Source organism: Saccopteryx bilineata, chromosome 6 (assembly GCF_036850765.1).
Source record: "Saccopteryx bilineata isolate mSacBil1 chromosome 6, mSacBil1_pri_phased_curated, whole genome shotgun sequence".
Classification (NCBI taxonomy): Eukaryota; Metazoa; Chordata; class Mammalia; order Chiroptera; family Emballonuridae; genus Saccopteryx; species Saccopteryx bilineata.
In genome coordinates, this window is record NC_089495.1 from 164,779,625 (window position 1) to 164,802,805 (window position 23,181).

General features: G+C 43.8%; 2 protein-coding genes and 1 pseudogene across 2 annotated transcripts; 1 reads left to right on the forward strand and 2 right to left on the reverse strand.

The window, feature by feature from the left end:
* The first annotated feature begins 848 nt into the window (after positions 1-848).
* Positions 849-3,602, forward strand: CST11 (cystatin 11). The gene is made up of 3 exons (XM_066235761.1): positions 849-1,073; positions 1,682-1,786; positions 3,416-3,602. The coding sequence occupies exons 1-3, from the start codon at positions 849-851 to the stop codon at positions 3,497-3,499; spliced, it is 414 nt and encodes a 137-aa protein (XP_066091858.1). The 3' UTR covers positions 3,500-3,602.
* Positions 3,538-13,174, reverse strand: CSTL1 (cystatin like 1). The gene is made up of 3 exons (XM_066235760.1): positions 12,888-13,174; positions 5,766-5,879; positions 3,538-5,039 (listed from the first exon to the last, which is right to left on the reverse strand). The coding sequence occupies exons 1-3, from the start codon at positions 13,104-13,106 to the stop codon at positions 4,956-4,958; spliced, it is 417 nt and encodes a 138-aa protein (XP_066091857.1). The 5' UTR covers positions 13,107-13,174; the 3' UTR covers positions 3,538-4,955.
* Positions 13,175-21,075: 7,901 nt separating this feature from the next.
* On the reverse strand, positions 21,076-21,161 carry LOC136309698 (small nucleolar RNA U3; annotated as a pseudogene).
* Positions 21,162-23,181: the final 2,020 nt, after the last annotated feature.

Below are 23,181 nucleotides of genomic sequence, written 5' to 3' on the forward strand. Positions count from 1 at the left end.
GTCGCCAGCTTGAGTGCGGGCTCATCTGGTTTGAGCACAGGTCACCAGCTTGAACCCAAAGTCATTGGCTTGAACAAGGAAGGGGTCACTCAGTCTGTTGTAGCCGCCCCTCCCCCCATCAAGGCACATATGAGAAAGCAATCAATAAACAACTAAGGTGCTACAATGAAGAATTGATGCTTATCTCTCTCCCTTTCTGTCTGTCTGTCCCTCTCTCTCTGTCACACACACACACACACACACACACACACACACACACACACAGAATTCTTACCACAGAGAAGAGGTCAAGGTTTGGGCTTCAGGGAAAACATGTATCCTAGTCAGCCAGAGAAGTTGGGAGGGATGACAAGAAAAATCAGAGGGAAGGTCAACAGCACAGGGAAGATGTGTTCACCCAACTCACTGTTCATGCCCCACTGCCCTGGGATCCGGTGTCCCCTGTGTCTCTATCGCTTCCTGCCACACCAGGCCTCCCACAGCCCTAGCCAAGGGAGCTCAGTGAACAAGGCCCCTGGCCTGGCTTCCACCCAGGTAATGCTGGGGCGGCAGGAGGAGCAGGGAGGGAGGGATGTTGCTGAGAGAGTAGCCCCAAAAGAGAAGAGACGGGTGTTTGCATGAGTGTGTGTCTGTGACACAGGAACAGATGCAAAGGATGAGAGGAAGTATGAGTAAGGTTGCCAACTATTGCAACATCTCCCCCGCTAGGCAGGTTCAGCTGCAAGTGCAGCGGGGGAGGAGAGCTGTGGGTGTCCACTGTAGACTCGCTTAAATTTGACCAGGCCAGTCACCCGCTCCCTGGCTGGACGTGGAGAGGGCTCTTTCTAGTCCTCCCCAGCTGAGAGGCAATGGCCAGACCCTGGCAGGGCCCACAGCTTCTACTGGTCATTCTGGTGGTCTTGGAGGCCCCCACCTACCAAGTAAGGAGAAAAACCTTTATAAGTGTTCGAGAAGTGCCTCCATCAGAAGTCTATGTGATAGCCACCATGCAGTTCGTGACTGATGAGTTCAATAAGAAAAGTGACGATAAGTACAGCTTCCGGATTGTGCGAGTCATGAAGGTCAAGAAGCAGGTTGGTGGGCTCCTCTCCCCCTCTCTTTTCACTGTGCCTCTCTGCCAGGGGACCGCTGACACTCTGGGGCAGGTCCACTCATGTGAGACTCAACCTCATTTAGTGTGAAGTGGATGTGTGAGGAGAAACAAATCCATTGGAGGGGCTGAAGTTAAGTTGCTTAAATGGTGCCCAATACCAGGAGTCAGTACACTGAGGTCAAATCTGCCTGCTGCTGCTCCTGCAAGCCATTTCTTTGGCTCCCAGCCGCACGGTGTGTGTCACGTCATGGGAGGCTACTGTCCTGCTGCAGTTGCAGAGAAGCGTACTCGCAACTGAGGCCACATGTCACTCAAAGCCTTAATGTTCATGCTCTGGCCCTTTATAGACAAAGTTTACAGACTCTGAACGAGGGTAATTGGCATAATTTGGGTTCTCCAATAGATGGCTCTGCCCACAGACTTGTTTCTAGTCAATTCTCCTCAAATGACAAAAGGAGGCATGGGAGTCATCCCTCCGTCCAGGATGGGGTTCTTGGTCCTTGGCGCCACAGGACAGAGTCCCCACCCACAGAAGCTCTTGAGAAGAAGGAGATATCCTTTTGTTTTCTTGCCGCTTACTTCCCACAGGTTACTGACCATATGGAGTATCACGTGAACTTGGAGATGCGGCGGACCACCTGTCAAAGGCTGGAGACCAAAAACTGCACCTTCCAGGAAGGCGAGCTTTACAAGGTACTGGGTGCAAGCACATTAACTCAGAAAGAACTCATTTTGAATGGCGTTTCCTGTGGTTCTAGGATGATGTGGGGTAGAAGTATTGTGGATATTCTTAAGCTTGCCTAAAAAGAATGCAGAGTCAAACACCTGTTTTCTCAAAACAGAAAAACGGAGGTGAGAGTGAGCACTGCTCTTTTGTTGCCAGAAAAATAATGGGGATGTGAAGGGTTCAGAGGAGGGGCCTAAGTGGCTGAGCTGCAGTGGAACATTCTGAGGTTGAGGGAAGTAGTTAATTATTAATCATGTTTTTGCAGCCCTGGGACCTCACTGGCGCCCCTGGATGAATAATGAATATCAGCCTGACATTAACACACAGTCACTGGGCCAGGCCTCCATCCCTCTCATCCCGCAGTATTGGGACAAAAGGGGGAGGAGATAAGAGAGAAGTTCAGCGTTGTTTAACTGTGGTAGGAGCAGGGGGAGGTAGGGAAGTCAAACCTGTATGTACAGGGTCTGCGGAGGGGCCAGCTCCCCCAACAGTGGCTGAGTCTGCTTCATTCCTGCCCAGGTCTGTCACACTCGAGGGAGGCCGGGGACCATCCTAGCTGCCGTATGCAGTCAGGATGAGCCCACATTCACAGGAGCCTTGGAGATCTCAAAGCCTACAGGCCCTGCAAATCTCTTCTCTTGACACAGCTGAGTTACAAGCAGATGAGCATCCGCCCAAACTGCCTGGGAAGTCCGATTTGTACCCAGCTTCTCAGTGTCATCTTAATGGCTTCCCCGTTTGCTTACAGCAAGTCCTGGCCCAGAAATTGTGGAGTGACCCTGCTTTTAATGGCCTGGGTGTTCTCAATATAGAAACATGTTATCAAAAGCTCCCTCCATACTTTCTTCACAAAAAAAATCTTCAAAATAGACTTTTTGGGTTCTTCTTGAAGAAGATCGTGAAACCTATGAAAAAACTACTTGAGAATAACAGTCAAGTAAAATTAGAGGATCTTATTGATGTGATAGATTTAATTGGTGGAATTAATATTCCAGTTTCTATCTCAGCAGAAATGTAAATATGTAGTTAAGCCTCCTACTACCACCCTGTTCCCCACCCTGGACTTCCCAATGAAGAGCTGAAAAACAAAATGACGCTAAAAAATGATAATATACAAAATTTACTGATTGATTTTTCATTATGTGGAAAAAGGAAAGTGAAAAATAAAGAGGAAATATTGAGAGAGCATAGGGGCAAGGGAAGAAGAGAGAGGGTGTGGTGAGTGAGTGCGTGTATAGACAAACCAAAGGTGGGAAGAAGGATGGATGGATGGATGGATGGATGGATGGAAAGATGGAGCCAGTACAGGTCAAGTAAGAAAAGGTGTGCAGTCATTAATACACGAGTTGAAGAGGAAAAAGAATCAGTGAGTATGTGCAGAGTGGACTCTTTTTTTCTAGTCTCCAATTTTAACTACAAATAGAAGGGCATTTTCTGGGATGATCTCAGCTACAATACTGTCAAGTGATTAAAATCAAAATAAAAGTCAAGCCATGTATGAATTGGATTTCTCCACCTATAAGTATTATATTCTTTCCCCTTTAAAATTTTTGCTTGTTATCCTTTTTAAATATTGTTTTCTTTTTGTTTTTTAGCAAATTGAGTGCTTTTACTCAGTGTTCGTTGTTCCCTGGTTTGAAAAGTACAAAATTCTGAAAAAAAATTGCACCGATGGGTAGGTAACCTGGAGGACACACCTGTGGTCACTATATGGGAAAGTATCCTGCTACAGGCAATGATTCTTAGTATGAAAAATAAATGTTTATCTGCCTGTTCTCTTAATATTCTTAATGTGTATAATTTCACTTTTTCCCAAAAAAATCTTTAGTTCATATAAATATAATCTGGAGATCCTTTGGGCTAGGACAGTTTGGGGGTCCAAATGAGGTGACACGAATAATTAATTATTGGCCTTTTAGCTTAAATAACCTGAACAATAGCAGAACTTGAACCTCATCCTCACATCAAGTATGATTCTTTAGATTTTAAAACAAAATGGAAAACGAGGAAAGAAGGAGAAGGAGGAGGAAAGAAGCTTTAAGTTCCGTAATTGAACAGCCAGTAGATTTTGGCAAGTATGCCCTATAATGGCATCTCTGAGGAGCTCAGTAAAGAGTATCCCCTTCCTTGTTTAAAATGCAAAACACGAAGAACTACGGTGGGAGATGTGCCCTATTTTTATAGGCAAGAGCACTTTCTAACACTCTAGAATTAGACTTATGCCCTCAGCATCAGCAACAATCTCTTCACAAGAGATTCTGCTCCTGGAGTTGCCAAGGAAAATGTATGCGCCCAGCAGGAAGGAGCAGGACCTGGGCTACACTGCCTGGTTTTTCTTCCCAAAAAGACAAGACAGACCAGGAGAGAAATGACTGAAGACAGAGCAGCTAGCAGTGCTATGCTGAGGGGCTCTTCTTCCATGGATGGCATGTTAGCAGTGGAGAAACAGCATCACTCAGCCGACAGCATAATTCAGGATTTTAAACAAAGTCACCAGGCTCATTTCTCCACTCTACTTCCTCCCTTTCCTGATTTTGTTGTGTCCTTTCACTGCAATCAATCACAGCCACGAATATGACTCTATGCTGAGTCCTGGAAATCCTTCTAGTGAATCACTCTTCCTAGGCGTTTTGTCTTGGGGACCGTGGACACTCAAAAAGATATGTGTCAGTCACAGAGTTGTATGTGTATGGGGAAAAAACAGAGCTCCCCCAAGCTCAAGCCAGAGTCAGAATAATGTGCCTAAATAATGAAAGGCTTCAGAGATATGGGCTGAAGTAGAAAAAATTATGAGATTTCCCCCAAAGACTTAACAACCATCTGCTCAAATTAAACCAGCCTCCTGATGACCACTGAGTATGTACATGAGTGAGTGTGCGAATGCATATTTGGGTTTCTATGAAAGTGTGTGTGTGCTGTGTGAGTGTGTGAGTTGGTACATGTGTGTGTACATGTATGAATGAGTGTGGGTATAAATATGCATTTGTGTACGCTTGTATGCGAGTGTGGGAGTGTGGATGTGTGTGAGTGTGTGTGTAGTGAGACCCTGCCGAGGGCGATGCAGACCAGAGTCCGTAACAGAAAATGTCCGCACGGCCACCTAAGGTTTCATCAAGGATCTTTGCACAAACTCAATTAGGCCTGCAGACAGGAGTTGTTCCAAAGTTGGTAATGGTCCATCCAGGGCACAGTGTACATCCAAAATTCACAAATGAAGCTCTGTGGAAAGAGAAAGACACAATTAGCTTTCAGGGAAATACTTTTAAAGGCAGACGAAGGCTCCTGTTTCCTGAAGATTAGGAACACTTAACACCAGGGAGTTTAGAACCAACACTCAGGCTGCACACCGACCACGTGGGTGGGGAGAGCCTGCTACAGTCATCTGCTGGGGGCACAGGGGGGGCTAGGCCTAGAATAAAAATGTCACCATGAGCGCCCCCTGTGCAGCTACTTGGGACCTGGAACAGGCACGTCCAAAGAGCCCTCGTCAATCCCAGTCCTCCTGCTCCTCACCCAGGCGCAGGGGGACCCTCACATTTGCCAGCAGGTGGTGCCACCAGGAAAAGGGTGGGCAGATTCTGAAAGACAAAAAGGCAGCTGGACAATTTTCAGGGACCTGGAGAATACAGGCCGAGACCAGGAGAAAGTCCCCAAGGAAAGAAAACGCTGCTTCCCATGAGGCCAGGAGTGAGCCAGAAGGCCTGAGGCCTGGTACCAAGCCTGTGCCTGCCCCAGGGTGTGGGGACTGCCCAGTGAGACAGCCTTTCTCCCGCCCTCAGCACCTCTGATAGTGTCTAGTGTCGGCATTCCGGAGCTGTGCTCCCACTCTGCCCCACCCCACACAGCTGGAAAAGCTGCCAATGTTCAGTTTTTGTTAACTTTTAAATTTTTTACTATTCTCCCTTTCGATTAGGAATTCCTTCTCAGATGACTGCCACCACACACCTTTTTTAACTCCTTTTCACTTTGAATGGGGCATGAATGACTTTTTGCGCTGTTCTTCTTGCACTTGGTCCGGCTAATCTTCAAGGTGACTAGATACTCCACTCCCGTTGTCAGCTACCAGAAAACAATAGCAATGTTAGTTTTGATTCAAAGCATCCAGTTTCTGGCTCTCCCCTGAAAGGCAGGGATGGAGCGTGAAGCCCAGGAGCCACAGTCCCCATGTCTGGTGCATCCACCAACACATAGCTCCCTCTTCTCCCTCCACAGATGGATCTCACCTGTCCTCCTTGTTTACTCAGACAAGGGAGGTAACACACAGATCTTGGCTGCCTGGCAGCACCCCCAGGTCTGTACACATGGTCCTCAGAATGCACAGAGCCAGCCGCACATCTTCCAGTCCCTTCAGCCTCCCTTTCTGCTCTTCTCCCAACCAACCTGATGGGGGGCAGTCAGCAACACAGCTCCAAACATAAGCTTAGAAATTGAACTGATTTGGAGCATGCGACCTTGAGTAAGTGCCTAGCAGCCTTGGTTTTCCTCACAGAGCATAGATAATAATTATGCCTGTTCAAGGAGTTGTTACAAGGTTAAGAGAAGCATGCATTTCACTAAATGCACAAAATGCACTTCAAAGTAACTAAATGATTACGAACTATCAAATGTTTTGGCAAGTGTTGGAAACATTACTCTGGAGCAGCAATGAAGTAGGTATAGTGTCAGAACTGAAAACAGAAGAAAAGTATCCAAGCTCAGCCAACTCTATCACCCTCGACAAGTCCTTCCACCTGTCTCAGTCTCAGTTTCTGCATCTAGAAAGTGGGACAAATAGTGCCAATTGGCAAACCATGGAGAACACACACCAGAGCATTCCCTGCTGTTGTGATTAGTCTTCTAGTACTTGTGTTCAAATGCGAGAGACATGAGGGCAAAAGACTGGAAAAGCCCTTGGTGGCAGGTAAGTCCACACCCAGAAGTGAAACTAACAAATGCTCTGTGTTGGAAAATGGACTGGAATTCCCAATAACTGTGTGGACTAGAGAGTTCTGCCTGGTGAGGGGAGAAGCTCCTAGAAGTTTGTAATGCCTTGTCCAAATGCAGTGGCCAAACCACATAAAAAGGCTTATGCTCTCCGGAGAGGTGACAGAGGAAGAGTGTGCACACTGCCCCAGGGCAGAGAGTGTTGGGGACTGGAAGCCAACAGGGTCTTTGCGGTTTAGATTTTTGGGGGACAGAGGTGTGGGGAACTGTCAGTAAGCTGACAGTCTGCCCAACCCCCCACCTCACTTGTTCTGTGAAGTTGCTAAAGGCTATTTTGCTATGATGCTGGATTGTTTATACTCATCCTACCCCCCATATTCCTCAGAAAGACTGGAAGCAAGTTTCTTTTATCCTTTGTCTTGTAAAGTTCAGATGTTCTGTATGGTGGGGGTTTCTGCACTTGGGAGAATTCTTGGGTTGCTTTGGAAATGTGATCAGAGATCTCTTTGATTTGCTAATGACCTCACTTTGCCCTATAAATAAAGCAGGAAGCTGGTGTGGAGGGTGCTCTGTTCTTGCCATCAGCATTGCGGGTGATCCCTTCTATTTTTTTCTCTAAGCCTATTTTCTTAATTCCACGCAGTTCCCACTCAGGACCTGGAATTTCTAGCTGTGTTGGCTCGTGGCAAGAGAGTGCCCATAGGGAAACTCAAGGTGTGCAGTGTGGCTGCGGGAAGAGGCCTGAGGGCAGTACCACCACCCTGGTCCCTACATCCAACATCCAATGGAATAACTTCAGGATGCAGGGCTCCTGAGCTCTTTTTCAAGGGACAGTTTCATCCAGGCTTTAGCATCTCATAGGGCTGGTGCCAAGCACTGTCACATTGACCTCCAGCACATTCTGTACATATAAGGAAACAAAAACACTGACCATAAGTTTAACTAACATTCCAGTAAATGTAATATATTATTATTCATTATTAGACTTGACTGTTAAATAGCAATAAGAATAATCGTAGTAGTATAAATGTTTTTATAAGTGCTGCTTCACTTTTATCCTGCCTACATTACAGGCAAGAAAACTGAGGCCTGCAAAGTATGGATGGCATTTGACCAAGATCCCACAATTAGGGTGATCTGCACATCAAACTCAGAAGGTGCCCATCTCCTGTATCCCTCTGTGAGGCAGTAAGACAAACACAATCATGCAGTAACAGGTGTGGGGATGCCCAGGATCCATGCCTCAGATCACCCAGCTACCAAGGGATGTATTCTCTCTGTCAGCTCATCAGTTTGAATGCCATGAGAAGTTTGCTCACAAACAAGTCTTTCAGAGGTAACTGTTAATGACTATGGATTGATGCCACAAGACAGGCCTCCTAGGATAGCCAGATTTACCCATGGAAAGACCAGAGAACAAACCAATTTCCACAAGAACATTGGTCAATGGCTGCCACCTTGTGGCCAAGTCACCTCAATGTTCTTGGCTTTGAGTTACCATTTTGTGGCAAGTGTGGTTTACTGAGAAAGAGCACGCTGCGGCCTACATGTTGTGACATGAAGCTCATTTGTGTCCCATTAACATTGCCCACCCCTTCTTCACTACCTGGTCTGGATGTTTTCTGTTTCCTGTTTCTACTGCCCTTCTCCAATCAGAGACCTTTTCTTCTAGTCCAACAATTTTCAACCCCAGTGCTGCGAGAATTTTAAAAATGTGCAATACCTGACTTTTAGTCAGGGGCACTGTCCTCTTTTCCTTTAGATTGTCAAATTAAAAAATGACAACAGCCAACACAACAATAGCTGTCTAGTGTGAATGAATCAAAATTATACTTATTTTTTGTCAGATCGACAAAAATATAATTTTTTTGGTGTGCCACGGAATTTTAGTAATTCATGTGCACCATGAAATAAAAAAAGTTGAAAATTGCTGTTCTAGTCAGTTATTTTTTCTTAATCCAGGTAACTGAACTAAGATGCATTATTATCTCTGCCCTAATTTACATAGTTTACTGACAAGGAAACAATTCAGAGATGTCTAAATTAAATGTCAGAGGTCAGAGAGTGAGAGAAAAGAGACAGAACTGTTCATCTGTAATGGCAGAGGGTCAGCTCACATTCCCCCTATGTCTGTTGGAATTTCAGATTAACTTTCAGGGGGCTATGTCTACTGATTATCTTAGCCAGGCACCACTGAACTCCGGGAGCCTGCACATGTGAACTTTCCAGACTGCTGCCCATAGCCCCACCACAGGAGTGGATGTTCTTTGTATGGACTCTGCCCCTGTCCCAGAGCTACCTTGCGTCACTTTCTCCACCACTCTGCCTATTGCTGACATTAATTCTTTCAGAAGGCTGGCATCTTTCTCCCCCTATCTCCCACTTGACTTTTGAAAATGCTTGAGCATATATGACAATGGGCATATATGTTTTTTCCACCAAGCCATTTGCTCATAGGTTGAACTTCATGGCCCAAGACTGGTCTCTTTTTTGCTAGCATTTTTGGACTTTCATCCATGGAAGCTAAAATTTTTCTTTTTAACATTACTATCTGACCTTGAGGGGAGGCTGAACAAACAAAAATGGTTTTAAAATAACTGTTCCTGGCCCTGGCCGGTTGGCTCAGTGTTAGTGTTGGCCTGGCGTGCTGAAGTCCCAGGTTCGATTCCCAGCCAGGGCACACAGGAGAGGTGCCCATCTGCTTCTCCACCCCTCCCCCTCTCCTTCCTCTCTGTCTCTCTCTTCCCCTCCCGCAGCCGAGGCTCCATTGGAGCAAAGATGGCTCGGGTGCTGGGGATGGCTCCTTGGCCTCTGCCCCAGGTGCTAGAGTGGCTCTGGTCGTGACAGAGCATCACCCCCTGGTGGGCATGCCGGGTGGATCCCAGTCGGGCGCATGCGGGAGTCTGTCTGACTGCCTCCCTGTTTCCAGCTTCAGAAAAATACAAAACAAACAAACAAACAAACAAAAAAAAAACCTGTTCCTTTTTCTATCATCCTTCAGTTGATATCAGAAAATTGTATACACAAAACAAACAATAAAAGAGATGATCTTATTGAAGCCTAGCCATTACTCCCCCTGGTCTCCTCCTGCCACAGCGTGCATGCACACACACACACACACTCTCTCTCTCTCTCACACACACACACACATACACACACACACACACACACACACACACACACACACACATCCAAAAAATCCCTCTGCATAATTCCAGTAGCATGCAGCTAGAAAGTTGAGACTTAGATTTTATAACCCTGGACATTAAAATATTATTGTTGACAGGAACCTACAGAGAACATTTATATTTTGGCAAATGAGGTTGTTAAAGAAAATAAAAACATTCTGGTCAAGATGATGGCACAAGTAAATGTGGTACTTAAGATCTCCCACAACCACATTAAAATTACAATGAAGTTATAGAATAAGTGTTATTCAAAATGCTTGAAATCTGCCAAAAAGGGAATCCTAAAAGTAGGACAAGTAGCAGCCATCTGCAGGTCACTCTGTGCCCTAGGAGGGGCACAGATGGTGGCTGACCTTACATGTCCTGGGAGACTCCAGAGACAGTGCACCTGGTAGACAGCTTCAGACGATGCTGGATTACAATCCAAAGACCTCCATGAATGACACACTCAAGGGATAGCCTCAGCAGATGCAACGCTTCACTGGTGAAAGCCCTGCTCTGTAGCATAGACCATTGCACAGCAGCTTTTCCACTGTAGTCATAGCCAGTCCTTGTAGGCTACTGGCCTGGGGATCAATCCCTCCCAGTCACATGCCAACAGCAATCAAGGCTCAACTACAACAGGACAGTACACACAGCCCACAGAAGGAGCATATTTAGAGCACCCAGCTCAGGTGACCAGGGAGGCTATGCCACTGGGTCCTACAGATACCAACTACACAAGACTACAGTACCAAGTCTGAGATATGTGGCAGCTCTAACTAATACACAGAAACAAACACAGGGAATCAGCCAAAATTAGGAGACAAAGAAGCAGGTTCCAAATCAAATAAAAGAACAAAACTCCAGAAAAAATAACTTACTGGAACAGAGGCAAGCAAGCCTACCAGGTAGAGTTCAAAACATTGGTTACAAGGATGCTCAAAGAACTTAGTGAGAACTCCAACAGTATAAAAAAAAGATAGGAAGACCATAAAAAAAAGTCAGAAATGAAGGACACATGAAATGAAATGAATAATTTACAGTGAATCAATAATAGAGCAGATGAAGCAGAATATTAAATTAGCAACTTGGAAGATAGGAAGTAGAAAACTCCCCATCAGAAGAGCAAAAACAAAAAAAAAATCCAAAAGATGAGTATCATGTAAGGAGCCTCTACGACAACTTCAAGCACACCAAAATTAGTATCATAGGGGTGCCAGGAGGAGAAGAGAGAAAGCAAGAATTTGAAAACCTATTTGAATGATGGAAAACTTCTCTAACCTGGTGAAGAAAATGGACATGCAAGCCCAAGAAGCATAAGGAGTCCTAAAGGAGATGAATCCAAAGAGGCCCACACCATGACACATCATAATAAAAATGTCAGAGGTTAAAGACAAAGAATCTTAAAAGCAACAAGAGTAAAGCAGTTAGTTACCTATAAGGGAACTCTCATAAGATTACTCCCATCAGCTGATTTCTCAACAGAAGCTTTGCAGGCTAGAAGGGATTGGCAGGAATTATTCAAAGAAAAAGCAAGGAACTACAACCAATATTACTCTACCCAACAAAGCTGTAATTTGAAATTGAAGATAAAGAGCTTCCCAGACAAGAAAAAAAGCTAATGGAGTTCATCATCACCAAACCAATATTACAAGAAATGTTATAGGGTCTTCTTCAAGAAGAAAAGCCAAAAAAATGATCAAAAATATAAATAATAAATTGGCATTAAATACATATCTATTAACAATTACTTAAACTACAAATAGATTAAATGCTTCAATCAAAAGACATACATACGGTGACTGAATGGATAACAGAACAAGACCCTTTCGTGTGCTGTATGTATGTAAGGGACTAGCTTCAGATCAAAAGACACACACAGACAGAAAGTAAACAGATGGAAAAAGATACTTCATGAAAATGGAAACAAAACAAAACAAAAAAAACAGAGTAACAATACTTACATCGAACAAAATAAACTTTAAAAAAAAAAGGCTATAATAAAAGATAAAGAAGGACCCAGCAGCTTTACTTCTGGGTATTTATCCAAAGGAACCCAAAACACTAAGTCAAAAAGACATATACATTCATATACTTATTGCAGCATTATTTAAAATAGATAAGATATGGAAGCAACTTAAGTCTCCATTAATAGATAAATAGATAAAAAAGAAGTGGTGCATGTATACAATGTACATGATTCAGCCATAAAAAGGAATTAAATCTTGCCATCTGAAACAACATGGATAGACCTAGAAGGTGTTGTGCTGAGTGAAATAAGTTAGACTGAGAAAGACAAATTTCAGATGATTTCAGTTATACATGGAATGTAAACAACAAAATAACCAAACAAGCAGGACAGAAACAGACTCAGATACAGAGATCATTGTGATGATTGCCAGATGAGAGAGGGATGGGGCAATGGGTGAAGGGATTAAGGAGTACAAATTGGTAGTTATAGAATAGTCAGCACAGGGAATATAGTCAATAGTATTGTAAAAACTATGTATAGTGTCAGATGAGAACTAGATTTATCAGGGTGATCACTTTGTAAAGTTATATAAATGTCTAATTATAAGATTCTATACCTGAAACTAATATAATATTGTATATAAACTATAATTTAAAAGAAAAGGAAACAAAATCATCCCCATTTCCTTTCACTCTGGTAGAATCTCATTTCAGAATGAAAGCAACTCTTCCCCGGGGAAAACAGTTGAGGATCTCAGGGAACATTTTTGCTTTAGACTAAGAGTAACAGATTTGAGTTCACTCTAGTCCTTAGACTACCATAGCATTTAGGAAGCATGGCTAAGTCAACTCTGTGGTCTGAACCACTCTAAAGCTTGCCCACTCCCGCCCCACATGGTGAAAGTATTGCCTGGTTCTCTCTGGGAGCCACATCACATCTCCACATGTCCAAATGAGCAAGAATGGGGTCACTGCCCATTTCCAGAGAAACTGAGGCACAAACCTGCACATAACTTTGAAGTAGCTTGTCTACTCGAAATAAGTAGGTGTCATTGCTCACATTGTTGTAGTTTTCAGTGAAGAACTTAAGCATTGAATTCATGTTTCTCTTGCTTGTGGGCTTCTCCAGAAAGCCGCCCCACCTTTGAAAGTGACACAATTTAGCTGCCAGGACCAGAACAGCCAGCAACAGCAGAGGGTTTCTCCAGCAGTCCACGCCCATCTCTGCAGCATCAGAAACCTCCTATCCACTTCCAGGGTGGGAGGTGACAGATTCAGTCTCACTCCTGTTTTCTCGACAGGACTTGCCAACGTTGTTTTGCTGGAGACTGCTGCCTGCGTTCAAACAGAGGCTGAGATTTCAACCCCTTCCTTTCAAGGCCCTGCCCACAATTTGACTGAAGGACCAGCCAAAGAAATCTCCCTGCATGGTTGTCCAACCTGCTCTCAGCTCAGGTCATTTTCCACACCCACTCAGTTCTTTGGTGATTCAGACAGGCGTCATATCTAAACACTTGCCAAAATGAGCAAGACCCTCTCCCTGCCTTTATACCTACAAAAGAAGAAAGCCCCCAAAAGAGATCTTTGCTATGCATAGACCTGGCATGTTGGACAGAGGAGCACCAGTTGTGGGAAAAGAGAAAGGCTTACAGAAAACATGATATTGGAACTGTGATGTAAGGAACCAGGGGTATGGATCAAGGTCAGGTACATTCTACTTACCTACCTTGGGCTCTACTATATTACCTAGCCTTCAACTATTTCCTATGCTTCTCTAGAGGTTCTCTTCACTCACCTGCCACCTACTGACCAGATTTCTGCCTGCTGGATCTCACTGGGCCTGCAGGCACTGGCACCAGCCCTAGCTTTCTTAGTATGACCCTAGCAGAGCTTTGTGAGGTAATCCTAACCTCCCTGAGAGGGAAGAATACACTGTAAGCCTTACCCATTCAGAAGTTAATCATGCAGTTTTGATGGTTGCCAGGTGGGAGGGAGGTTGGGGAGATGGAAGAAAAAGGAGGAAGGATTAAATTATGAAAATTGTCAGTTATAAAATAGTTACGAGGATGAAGTACAGCATTGGGAATATAATCAATAATACTGAAATAACTATGTATGGTGTCAAGTTAGCACTATACTTATTGGGTTGATCACTTTATAAGTTATATAAATGTCAAATAACTATGTTTTACATCTGAATCTAATATAATATTGTATATCAACTGTAATTTAAAATTTAAAAAAAAAATTTTTTTTAAAGGAAGTTGATCACACAGACCCCTGAAGGGTTGAATGCTGCCTGTTTAAGGAGAAATTCCTCCTGTACTTTCTTTGGGTCTCTGGTTTGGCCTAAGAATTAAACTAACATAAGGCAGAGTAACAGGAGAAAAATACACATTTTATTGAATTTTTACATGTACATGGGAGACCTCACAAGAGAATGGCAACTCAAAGAAGTGATCAGAGCAGGAAGTTTGTCTACACAAAGAAACAAATTTGTAAAGAGCCAACAAGGCAAAGACGTTTGGGCTAAGTGTAGTAAAAGAAATCACAGGTTTGTTTATACAGCCTCCGTGGCCATAAATTTCCCATCTCTAGTGATAAAGATGTTTCCCTTCCTTCTGGTACTGGGAGGGCACTTTTCACAGGGAGATTTATCTCCTGCTTTCAAAAGAGTAGGGTGTCCTTTCTGCTTCTGCTATTTTATCTAACTTCTTCAGTTTAAGATACTCAATATGCCAAGGTGCTATATTTTGGGATAACATATCCTGAACCCCATCGTCTACACTGTAAAAGCCTGCAGGAGGTCCCTATCTTTAAAGCACTCATTAAGTTGGGACACTAAATGGGGTTTTGCTTCAGAAAAAGAACATTAATGAGATAATTGACACAATGTGAATAGAGTCGGCAGATTAGTTAATAGTATTGTATAAATATTAACTTCCTAGTTTTCACCATTGCACTATAATTATGTAAAATGTTAACATTTGAAGTGAAAGGCATATGAAAACATTTATGCTATTTTTCAAACCTTTTTATATGTCTGAAATTATTTCAAAACAAAAATTAAAAGGTTCAAAAAATAAATAAGACACTGATCTGTGAGAAGCAGTATGCGACAGTGGGGAAAGCATGGGCCTTGCAGTCCAATTGTCCAGGTTCCGATCTTTTGTTGGGTAACTCTGAGATAGTTAGAAATCTCCCCAAGAGCCTCAATTTCTTCATCTATAATGAGAATAAAAATAAACTACTAATCTTGGACTGTGGCAGAAACTAAATGAATATAGGCAAAGAATCTGTTCCCGAGTCAGGTGCCAAGAACATCTTTTGCATGATTCTTCTGCAACTTAGAACTTACACACTAAAGCCTGTGGTTTGTCTGGCCCCACCTTTTCCAGAACCCAGGCCACCCTCAATGTGAAAATCCTTCTAGGAGAGATCATAACATCCATCCTTCCCGACATGCAAGCCTGTCTTGTAGGACTTGTCCAGCCAATGGGGGTGACAGCTTTGAAATCTGTCTTGCTTGAGCTACAGCAGTCTCATCATAAAGTGAATAGACAAGGATTCTGAGCAATATGCGAGAATACATAGGCCTGCACAAGCTCAGCCTGCCCTGGAAGCCCGAGAAATGCCTGTCAGACTGTGGACATGAGGAAGGAAAAGTAACATTCAGTGGGCCATGTTAGAAAACCCATGAACATAGTGCATCAAACATAAATCTGCTTAGGAAATGTGAGCTTTGGCTATGTCCATAAAGTGGGAGAAAAGTGAGTCCCTGGTAATTTCTTTGAAATAAAGGCAAAATAGAGAATCTGGAAATAAGACCAAAAATGAGGTTTTATCATATCATTCCTGATATCCTTTGGCTGGTAGCAGCATGAACTTCAGTCTCTGCCTCTGTTTTTGCATGGCCTTTCCAACCCAACCCCCATGTCTATTTGTCTCAAATCTTTCTATCTTTTCTCTCATAAGAACCTGAGTCATTAGATTTAGGCCTAGTTCACATTCACAGGTACTAGGGGTTAGGACTTGGGTATATATTTTTGGGAAATACAAGTCAACTCAATAAATGTCCATGGAATAAGAAGAAAATAGAAAGCACAGTGCATCCATGTGTATTCACTTTCTATAGTTACTATGACAAATTACAAAATCTTGGCGACTTAAAACAACAGAAATTTTTTTTCCTCATAGTTGTGGAAGCTAGACATCCAAAGTCACTTTCACTGGACCAAGATCGGGGTGTCAGCATGACTGCATTCCTTCCAGAGGGTCTCTGGGAGAATCTGCTTCTTGCCTCTTCCAGCTTCCCTGTCTGCTGACGTTTCTTGGCTTATGGCCACATCACTCCAATCTCTGTTTCTGTGACCATATGGCCTCCTCCTCTTCTGTCTGCATCAAACCTCACTCTGGCTTACTGTTATAAAGCTGCATGGATGACATTTAGAACTTACTTGGGAATTTCAGGATGATCTGCCCATCTCAACATCTTGAACTTAATCACGTCTGCAAAATCCTTCTCTGCCATATACTTTGTGGAGAGTCATTATTTAGTCTACCACACCAAGGATTGGGGGGAAATAAGAAGGCAAATTCTGGCCCTGGCCGGTTGGCTCAGCGGTAGAGCGTCGGCCTGGCGTGCGGGGGACCCAGGTTCGATTCCTGGCCAGGGCACATAGGAGAAGCGCCCATTTGCTTCTCCACCCCCACCCCCTCTTTCCTCTCTGTCTCTCTCTTCCCCTCCCACAGCCGAGGCTCCATTGGAGCAAAGATGGCCCGGGTGCTGGGGATGGCTCCTTGGCCGCTGCCACAGGCGCTAGAGTGGCTCTGGTCATGGCAGAGTGACACCCCGGAGGGGCAGAGCATCGCCCCCTGGTGGGCAGAGCTTCGCCCCTGGTGGGCGTGCCGGGTGGATGCTGGTCGGGCACATGTGGGAGTCTGTCTGACTGTCTCTCCCCATTTCCAGCTTCAGAAAAATACAAAAAAATAAAAATTAAAAAAAATTAAAAAAAGAAGGCAAATTCTTTCCAAGGACTAAGGAGAAAGCAGAGGGATTGATCTAGTCCATGTAATAAGGAAATAGGACACCTGGTTATAGTCATGGGAGATGATGGAAACAAATGGAACATGGTAATAGCTATGCATTGAGGGAAAAGAGGGGAACCGGTTATTTACATGGAGTGAGGGGAGAATGGGGCCCTGGTCCTGTCCCTAGAAAAGGGGAAGAGGGGGGTAGTGAATGGACACACCCAGGAGAGTAAGAGAAAATAGGAGGCTTCGTTCGTTCTAGGCTTAAGGAGAAACATCGGTGTCCTGGTCATGTCTGTGGGAAAAGAAAAACAGGGCTCCGGTTACATCCAGCAATAAGAATAAAATGGCCATGTTCATGCACTAAGGGGAAAATACGTAGGAGTCCTGGTCATGTCCATGGAATAAGTAAAAAATAAGGAGCGTGTAATATCCAGGAATCAAAGGAAAAATATGGGACAGATTGTTTCCATAGAGTAAGGGGGACATAAGGGTTTGGGTCCTGTCCACATAGTAAGTAGAAAATAGGAGGCTGGTCATGTCCATGGAGTGAGGAGACAATCAGATTCTAGCACTGTTCATGGTGTCAGGAGGAATGGGGAGCTTGGTTGAGACCATGGAATAAAGAGGAAATAACTGGCCTGGTTATACCCGTGGAATAAGCTGCAAGTGAGGCTAGACATTTAATGCCCATAAAATAAGGGGACCTAAGGATCCATCATGTCCAGGGAGTACAGTAAAAATAAGGGGTCTGGTTAGGTCCATAAATTAAGAGAAAAATATGAAGCCTGATATAATCAATGGACAAGAAAAATATTGGGCCTGATCATTTCCATGGAACGAGGAGAAAATAGGGAGCTGGTTCCAGATAGCAAGAGAACAGTAGGAGACCTGGTGATGTCCATAGAATAAGAGAAAAACAGAGTGTCCTTGTCACGACCATAGAATTAAAGGAAAATAATCTCATTATATCCATGAAAGAGGAGTAAAACAGAGGCCATGGCTATGTCCGTGCAATAAGCAGAAATGGGGCCCTGGCTCTACCCATGGAACCTGAGAAAAACCCTAACTGTGTACATGAATGAGGGGAGATAGGGACTGTCTGTGTCCATAGACAGAAGAAAAACATTAAGTAATGATGTCCATAGATGAGGGGAAAGTGTAAGGCTTGATTGTTTGTGTGGAATAAGGAAAAATAGAAGCCCTGGATGTCCAGGAATAAGAAGAAAATTGGAGACATGAACATGTTTATGGAATAGGGGAAACATATGTCCTGGTTAAATCCAGGATTAAGATAAAAATAGGGGACCTCATTACATCCACTTAATAAGGGTTAACAGGAAGCCCTGTCATGTCCATGGAATTTGGGGAAAGTTGAGTCTCTGGACATTTCCATCAAAAATGGGGGAAATAGGCACTTGGTTATGTCCATGAAACAACAGGGAGCTAGAGACCCTGGCTCTATCCATGGCTTGGTCATGTCCACAGAAAAAGGAGAAATAGAGGACCTATTTATTTATATGAAATGATAGGAAAATATGTTGCCTGGTTATGGCCTTGGACTGGAAGGAAAATAGGGAGACTAATTATTTCCATGTAGTAAAGGTAAATTAGTTGGCCTGGTTATGTCCATGGGAAAAGTGCAAAAGAGGAGCTCTGTTTCTTTCAGTAAAGCAAGGGGGATATAGGAGCCCCGGTTAAAGCATGAAATTATAGGAAATATGGGACCTGTGCACATTCATGGAATAAGGAACAGCAGGAGGAAGAGAATGAAGAAGGGCAGAGGAAACTTTGGGTAATAGGTGCATTTATTATGTAGTGATGATTTCACAGTCAAAACTCCTCAAATTGTGCATTTTAAATCTGTGCAGTTTATTTTATGTGAATTATACTTCAGTAAAGCAGGATGGATGGATGGACAGATGAGTGGAGAGGCAGGTGGATGGATAAACAGATGAAGGGTGTGAAAGAATAAGCACCATGCTTCCTACAGAACAGACACTGGCATAGGTTCCCTTTCCTGCCATCACTGTGCTCTTTTTCATGACTTGTACCCGCGACATTGAGAGAGAAAAGGCTTCCCTTGGCCAGAGCTCCAAGTGGCAAATCTGAGAAAGTGAGGCTTGCACTGTGGGCCCTCCTACTTGGCTATGCCCACTCCACCTTCTCATCTGCAGCCACACCACCCAGGGGAATATAGTCAACCTTGCTAGTAGTGTTTTTCTTAAGAAAAAGAAACTATCTTTTCCACGAGCCTAGCAAACCCAGCCTGAATCACAAGTTCAACTTGGTAGTTGGGCCACTGCTGGACCAGTCACAGTAGCGAGTGGATGGAATTTGTCTCCGGTCAACTCGTGTCTGTGTGGTATGTGGGTGAGGTCGTGGGAGCCACAGGGGGACCCTCTATGAGTTGCACACCTTCCTGGTTTTGCATGTGGCCAGCCAGTCAGACTGCTCCTCAGGAGAGAACATGCAGAACACAAAGGGAGAATGTGTTATCACTGCAGGTTTTGCCTGTTTGGGCTGAGGGGACTGGAGACCAGGAGTTTCCTGGCTGTGGCTTTTAATATACACTTTCCTTCTACTTCGTCATTGCTGCCCTTCTCTTGCCCAGATGGACTTGTCAGGTTCCAGCTTGACCACAGCTTTTTTGGGCCTGCACAGATCACCCATTGGTCTGGTCAAAACCATGGTTCATCATGTTACAGTCAGATTAAAAACCCAAAGTGGGATGCCCTTGCTCACCAAAGTAGAAAGGGGCCTGGAAGTCATCAGCAGGTTGGGACACATGCCCTAGAATGCCAGGCAAATTTTAGGACAGGTAGCTGGGTAGAGCTTCCCTTGCCCAGCCAGTCTGAACCCAGGAATCCAGGCCAGTCAGTCCTGGTCTTGTGTGGGACTTGGGACTGCTGGGAGAATGGGGAGCTGAACAGCAGCTGCTTGGCCATTGCTTCACCTTCCAGGTTTCAGTTTCCTCATCTGTAAAATCAGTATAATAGTAAATAACTCAGAGGACCGTGGAGACTAAATTAGACAAGGTACAGAAGTGCCCTGCACAGTGCCTGGTGCAAAGGGCTCACCGGTGTCAGCGATTTCAGTAAGAAGGGTAACCCCTCCAGCAGCTCTGGATGTGAAGCAGATGCAACTCCCTGGGGTTTCAGACTATTTCCTGTGAACTCCCTGCTCTCACCCTTCCTCTACCTCCACTGCCATTAACAGCATCACATCAGGGCTGAGAGAAGAATCACGCTGTGACCCTCTTCATGAGCTGTTGCGAACCAACCATGACAAGTCTATTCCAGGGTCCCGAGCAGGAAAAGGTATGAAATTGATTTAAAGATAGAGAGAGACATACAGATGGGTTTGGGAGGATGCCGCAGTGAACAGTCCCTACTGTCCTGAGAGGCAACAATGACTCCCCCAGAAAGACATCCGTCTTTATTCATGATAAAAACCTGGTTCATTAGCAACTCAATTTTAAGTTTCCAAGGCAACTCAAGGACAACCCCCACCATACCATTCAATCTAACTTTACATCAATAAGAAACTAGCTTCCAGTCTCTTCCGGAGAACATGGGTGGGCAGAAAGCACAGCTCTTTGTTAACTTAACTAGGCAGGTGAGGTGGGGGATTGGGCCCAACACCTCTGTCCCCACGATATTCTAATTGCAAAATACCCTGTTTGCTTATTTGGCCTCCAACCATAATGTGCCTACAGCTGCTAGTGCCCATTTTCTTCTCACTCTGGGAGAACAAATAAGCCCTTGCAAACAATAGGACTGATCTCAGTTGTGTTCTATCCACTTTTTTTTTCTTTTGTAGCACTGTTTGATAAGCTCTTCTTTGTCCCTTAATTAGTCTTGCTCCAGACTGGCTGATGACCTGAATATAACCAAGGCAGAAAGCAAGTTTATCTGAGACCCTGCTTCCAGGAAGGAGCAATCTGCAGTCCGGGAACCTGACTGAGTGCACTCCCATGGGAGGTGCAGGGGAACATTCCCCGGGCCAGGAGCAGCAGCCCCTCCCCTCCTGGGCTGCAGCAAAGGAACATGGTCGACCTTGGCTGGAAATGCCTGCTGGTCCCAGGGAACAAGCCAGCAGCAGGCACAGAATGTCAACAGTGATGAGGTGATGCTACAGATGGCTTCAACTGGCATAGCACCAAAGCCCTAGTGAACATTTTCTCTTTCCAGACTAAGGAACCTGAGTAACAAACTATAGAAATGATCTCTGAAAGTATAGTCTTTATAAGAAACCTGAGAAATCACAAGGCTCGAAAAGTCAGAGATATCACAATAGGCCAAACACTTGCACTGTCTGGGTAGGACTCCCAACTGGGGGTCAGCAATGGGTAAGGACACTAAGGGTGAAGGGGTGTGTTGACAGGCCATTGTCTTCATGCAACCTTTGGTCTCCTTTCAGCAGGTGCTTTACATAACTCAGTACAGGTTTCCCCCACTATCCGAAACATTCCTGTGAAACATTTTATAAGTCCAAATGGGGTAAAGAGGCAATTACCATTAATTTATATGGAAGAATTTTGGAGAGTTCCCAGACCACAAAATCACCTACCAAATCATACTAAATAACACATCAAGCCTAAAATAACACTGACATGAAGTAAAAGCAAGCATGGTATAATAAACACTCTTTATACACCTATCGATCTACTCAAATGATCGACTTTCCACTGATTTTTTTTTAATAAATTTTTATTAATGGTAATGGGATGACATTAATAAATCAGGGTACATATATTCAAAGAAAACATGTCTAGGTTATTTTGTCATCAAATTATGTTGCAAACCCCTCGCCCAAAGTCAGATTGTCCTCCGTCACCCTCTATCTAGTTCTCTGTGCCCCTCCTCCTCCCCCTAACTCTCTCCCTCCCTCCCTCCCATGTCCTCCCCCCCCCACCCTTGGTAACCACCACACTCTTGTCCATGTCTCTTAGTCTCATTTTTATGTTCCACCAATGTATGGAATCATGTAGTTCTTGTTTTTTTCTGATTTGCTTATTTCACTCCGTATGATGTTATCAAGATCCCACCATTTTGCTGTAAATGATCTGATGTCATCATTTCTTATGGCTGAGTAGTATTCCATAGTGTATATGTGCCACATCTTCTTTATCCAGTCTTCTATTGAAGGGCTTTTTGGTTGTTTCCATGTCTTGGCCACTGTGAACAGTGCTGCAATGAACATGGGGCTACATGTGTCTTCACATATCAATGTTTCTGAGGTTTTGGGGTATATACCCAGGAGAGGGATTGCTGGGTCATAAGGTAGTTCTATTTGCAGTTTTTTGAGGAACCACCATACTTTCCTCCATAATGGTTGTACTACTTTACAGTCCCACCAACAGTGAATGAGGGTTCCTTTTTCTCCACAGCCTCTCCAACATTTGCTATTACCCGTCTTGTTGATAATAGCTAATCTAACAGGAGTGAGGTGGTATCTCATTGTAGTTTTGATTTGCATTTCTCTAATAACTAATGAAGCTGAGCATCTTTTCATATATCTGTTGGCCATTTGTATCTCTTCCTGGGAGAAGTGTCTGTTCATGTCCTCTTCCCATTTTTTTATTGGATTGTTTGTTTGTTGTTGAGTTTTATGAGTTCTTTGTAAATTTTGGATATTAGGCCCTTATCTGAGCTGTCGTTTGAAAATATCAGTTCCCATATAGTTGGCTGTCTGTTTATTTTGATATCAGTTTCTCTTGCTGAGCAAAAACTTTTAATTCTGATGTAGTCCCATTCATTTATCTTTGCCTTCACTTCTCTTGCCATTGGAGTCAAGTTCATAAAATGTTCTTTAAAACCCAGGTCCATGATTTTAGTACCTATGTCTTCTTCTATGTACTTTATTGTTTCAGGTCTTATATTTAGGTCTTTGATCCATTTTGAATTAATTTTAGTACACGGGGACAGGCTGTAGTCGAGTTTCATTCTTTTGCATGTGGCTTTCCAGTTTTCCCAACACCATTTGTTGAAGAGGCTTTCTTTTCTCCATTGTGTGTTGTTGGCCCCTTTATCAAAGATTATTTGACCATATATATGTGGTTTTATTTCTGGGCTTTCTATTCTGTTCCATTGGTCTGAGTGTCTATTTTTTTGCCAATACCATGCTGTTTTGATTATCGTGGCCCTATAATATAGTTTAAAGTCAGGTATTGTAATGCCCCCAGCTTCATTCTTTTTCCTTAGGATTGTTTTGGCTATTCGGGGTTTTTTATAGTTCCATATAAATCTGATGATTTTTTGTTC

Excerpts from the sequence above, each read along its gene's own strand:
- CST11 (XM_066235761.1), top strand. The coding sequence starts at position 849 with ATGGCCAGACCCTGGCAGGGCCCACAGCTTCTACTGGTCATTCTGGTG. Across the intron at positions 1,074-1,681 it reads TCATGAAGGTCAAGAAGCAG|GTTACTGACCATATGGAGTA; the intron begins GTTGGTGGGCTC and ends TACTTCCCACAG. Across the intron at positions 1,787-3,415 it reads AGGAAGGCGAGCTTTACAAG|CAAATTGAGTGCTTTTACTC; the intron begins GTACTGGGTGCA and ends TTTGTTTTTTAG.
- CSTL1 (XM_066235760.1), bottom strand. The coding sequence starts at position 13,106 with ATGGGCGTGGACTGCTGGAGAAACCCTCTGCTGTTGCTGGCTGTTCTG. Across the intron at positions 5,880-12,887 it reads TACTTCAAAGTTATGTGCAG|CTGACAACGGGAGTGGAGTA; the intron begins GTTTGTGCCTCA and ends GTTTTCTGGTAG. Across the intron at positions 5,040-5,765 it reads GTGAAAAGGAGTTAAAAAAG|AGCTTCATTTGTGAATTTTG; the intron begins GTGTGTGGTGGC and ends CTCTTTCCACAG.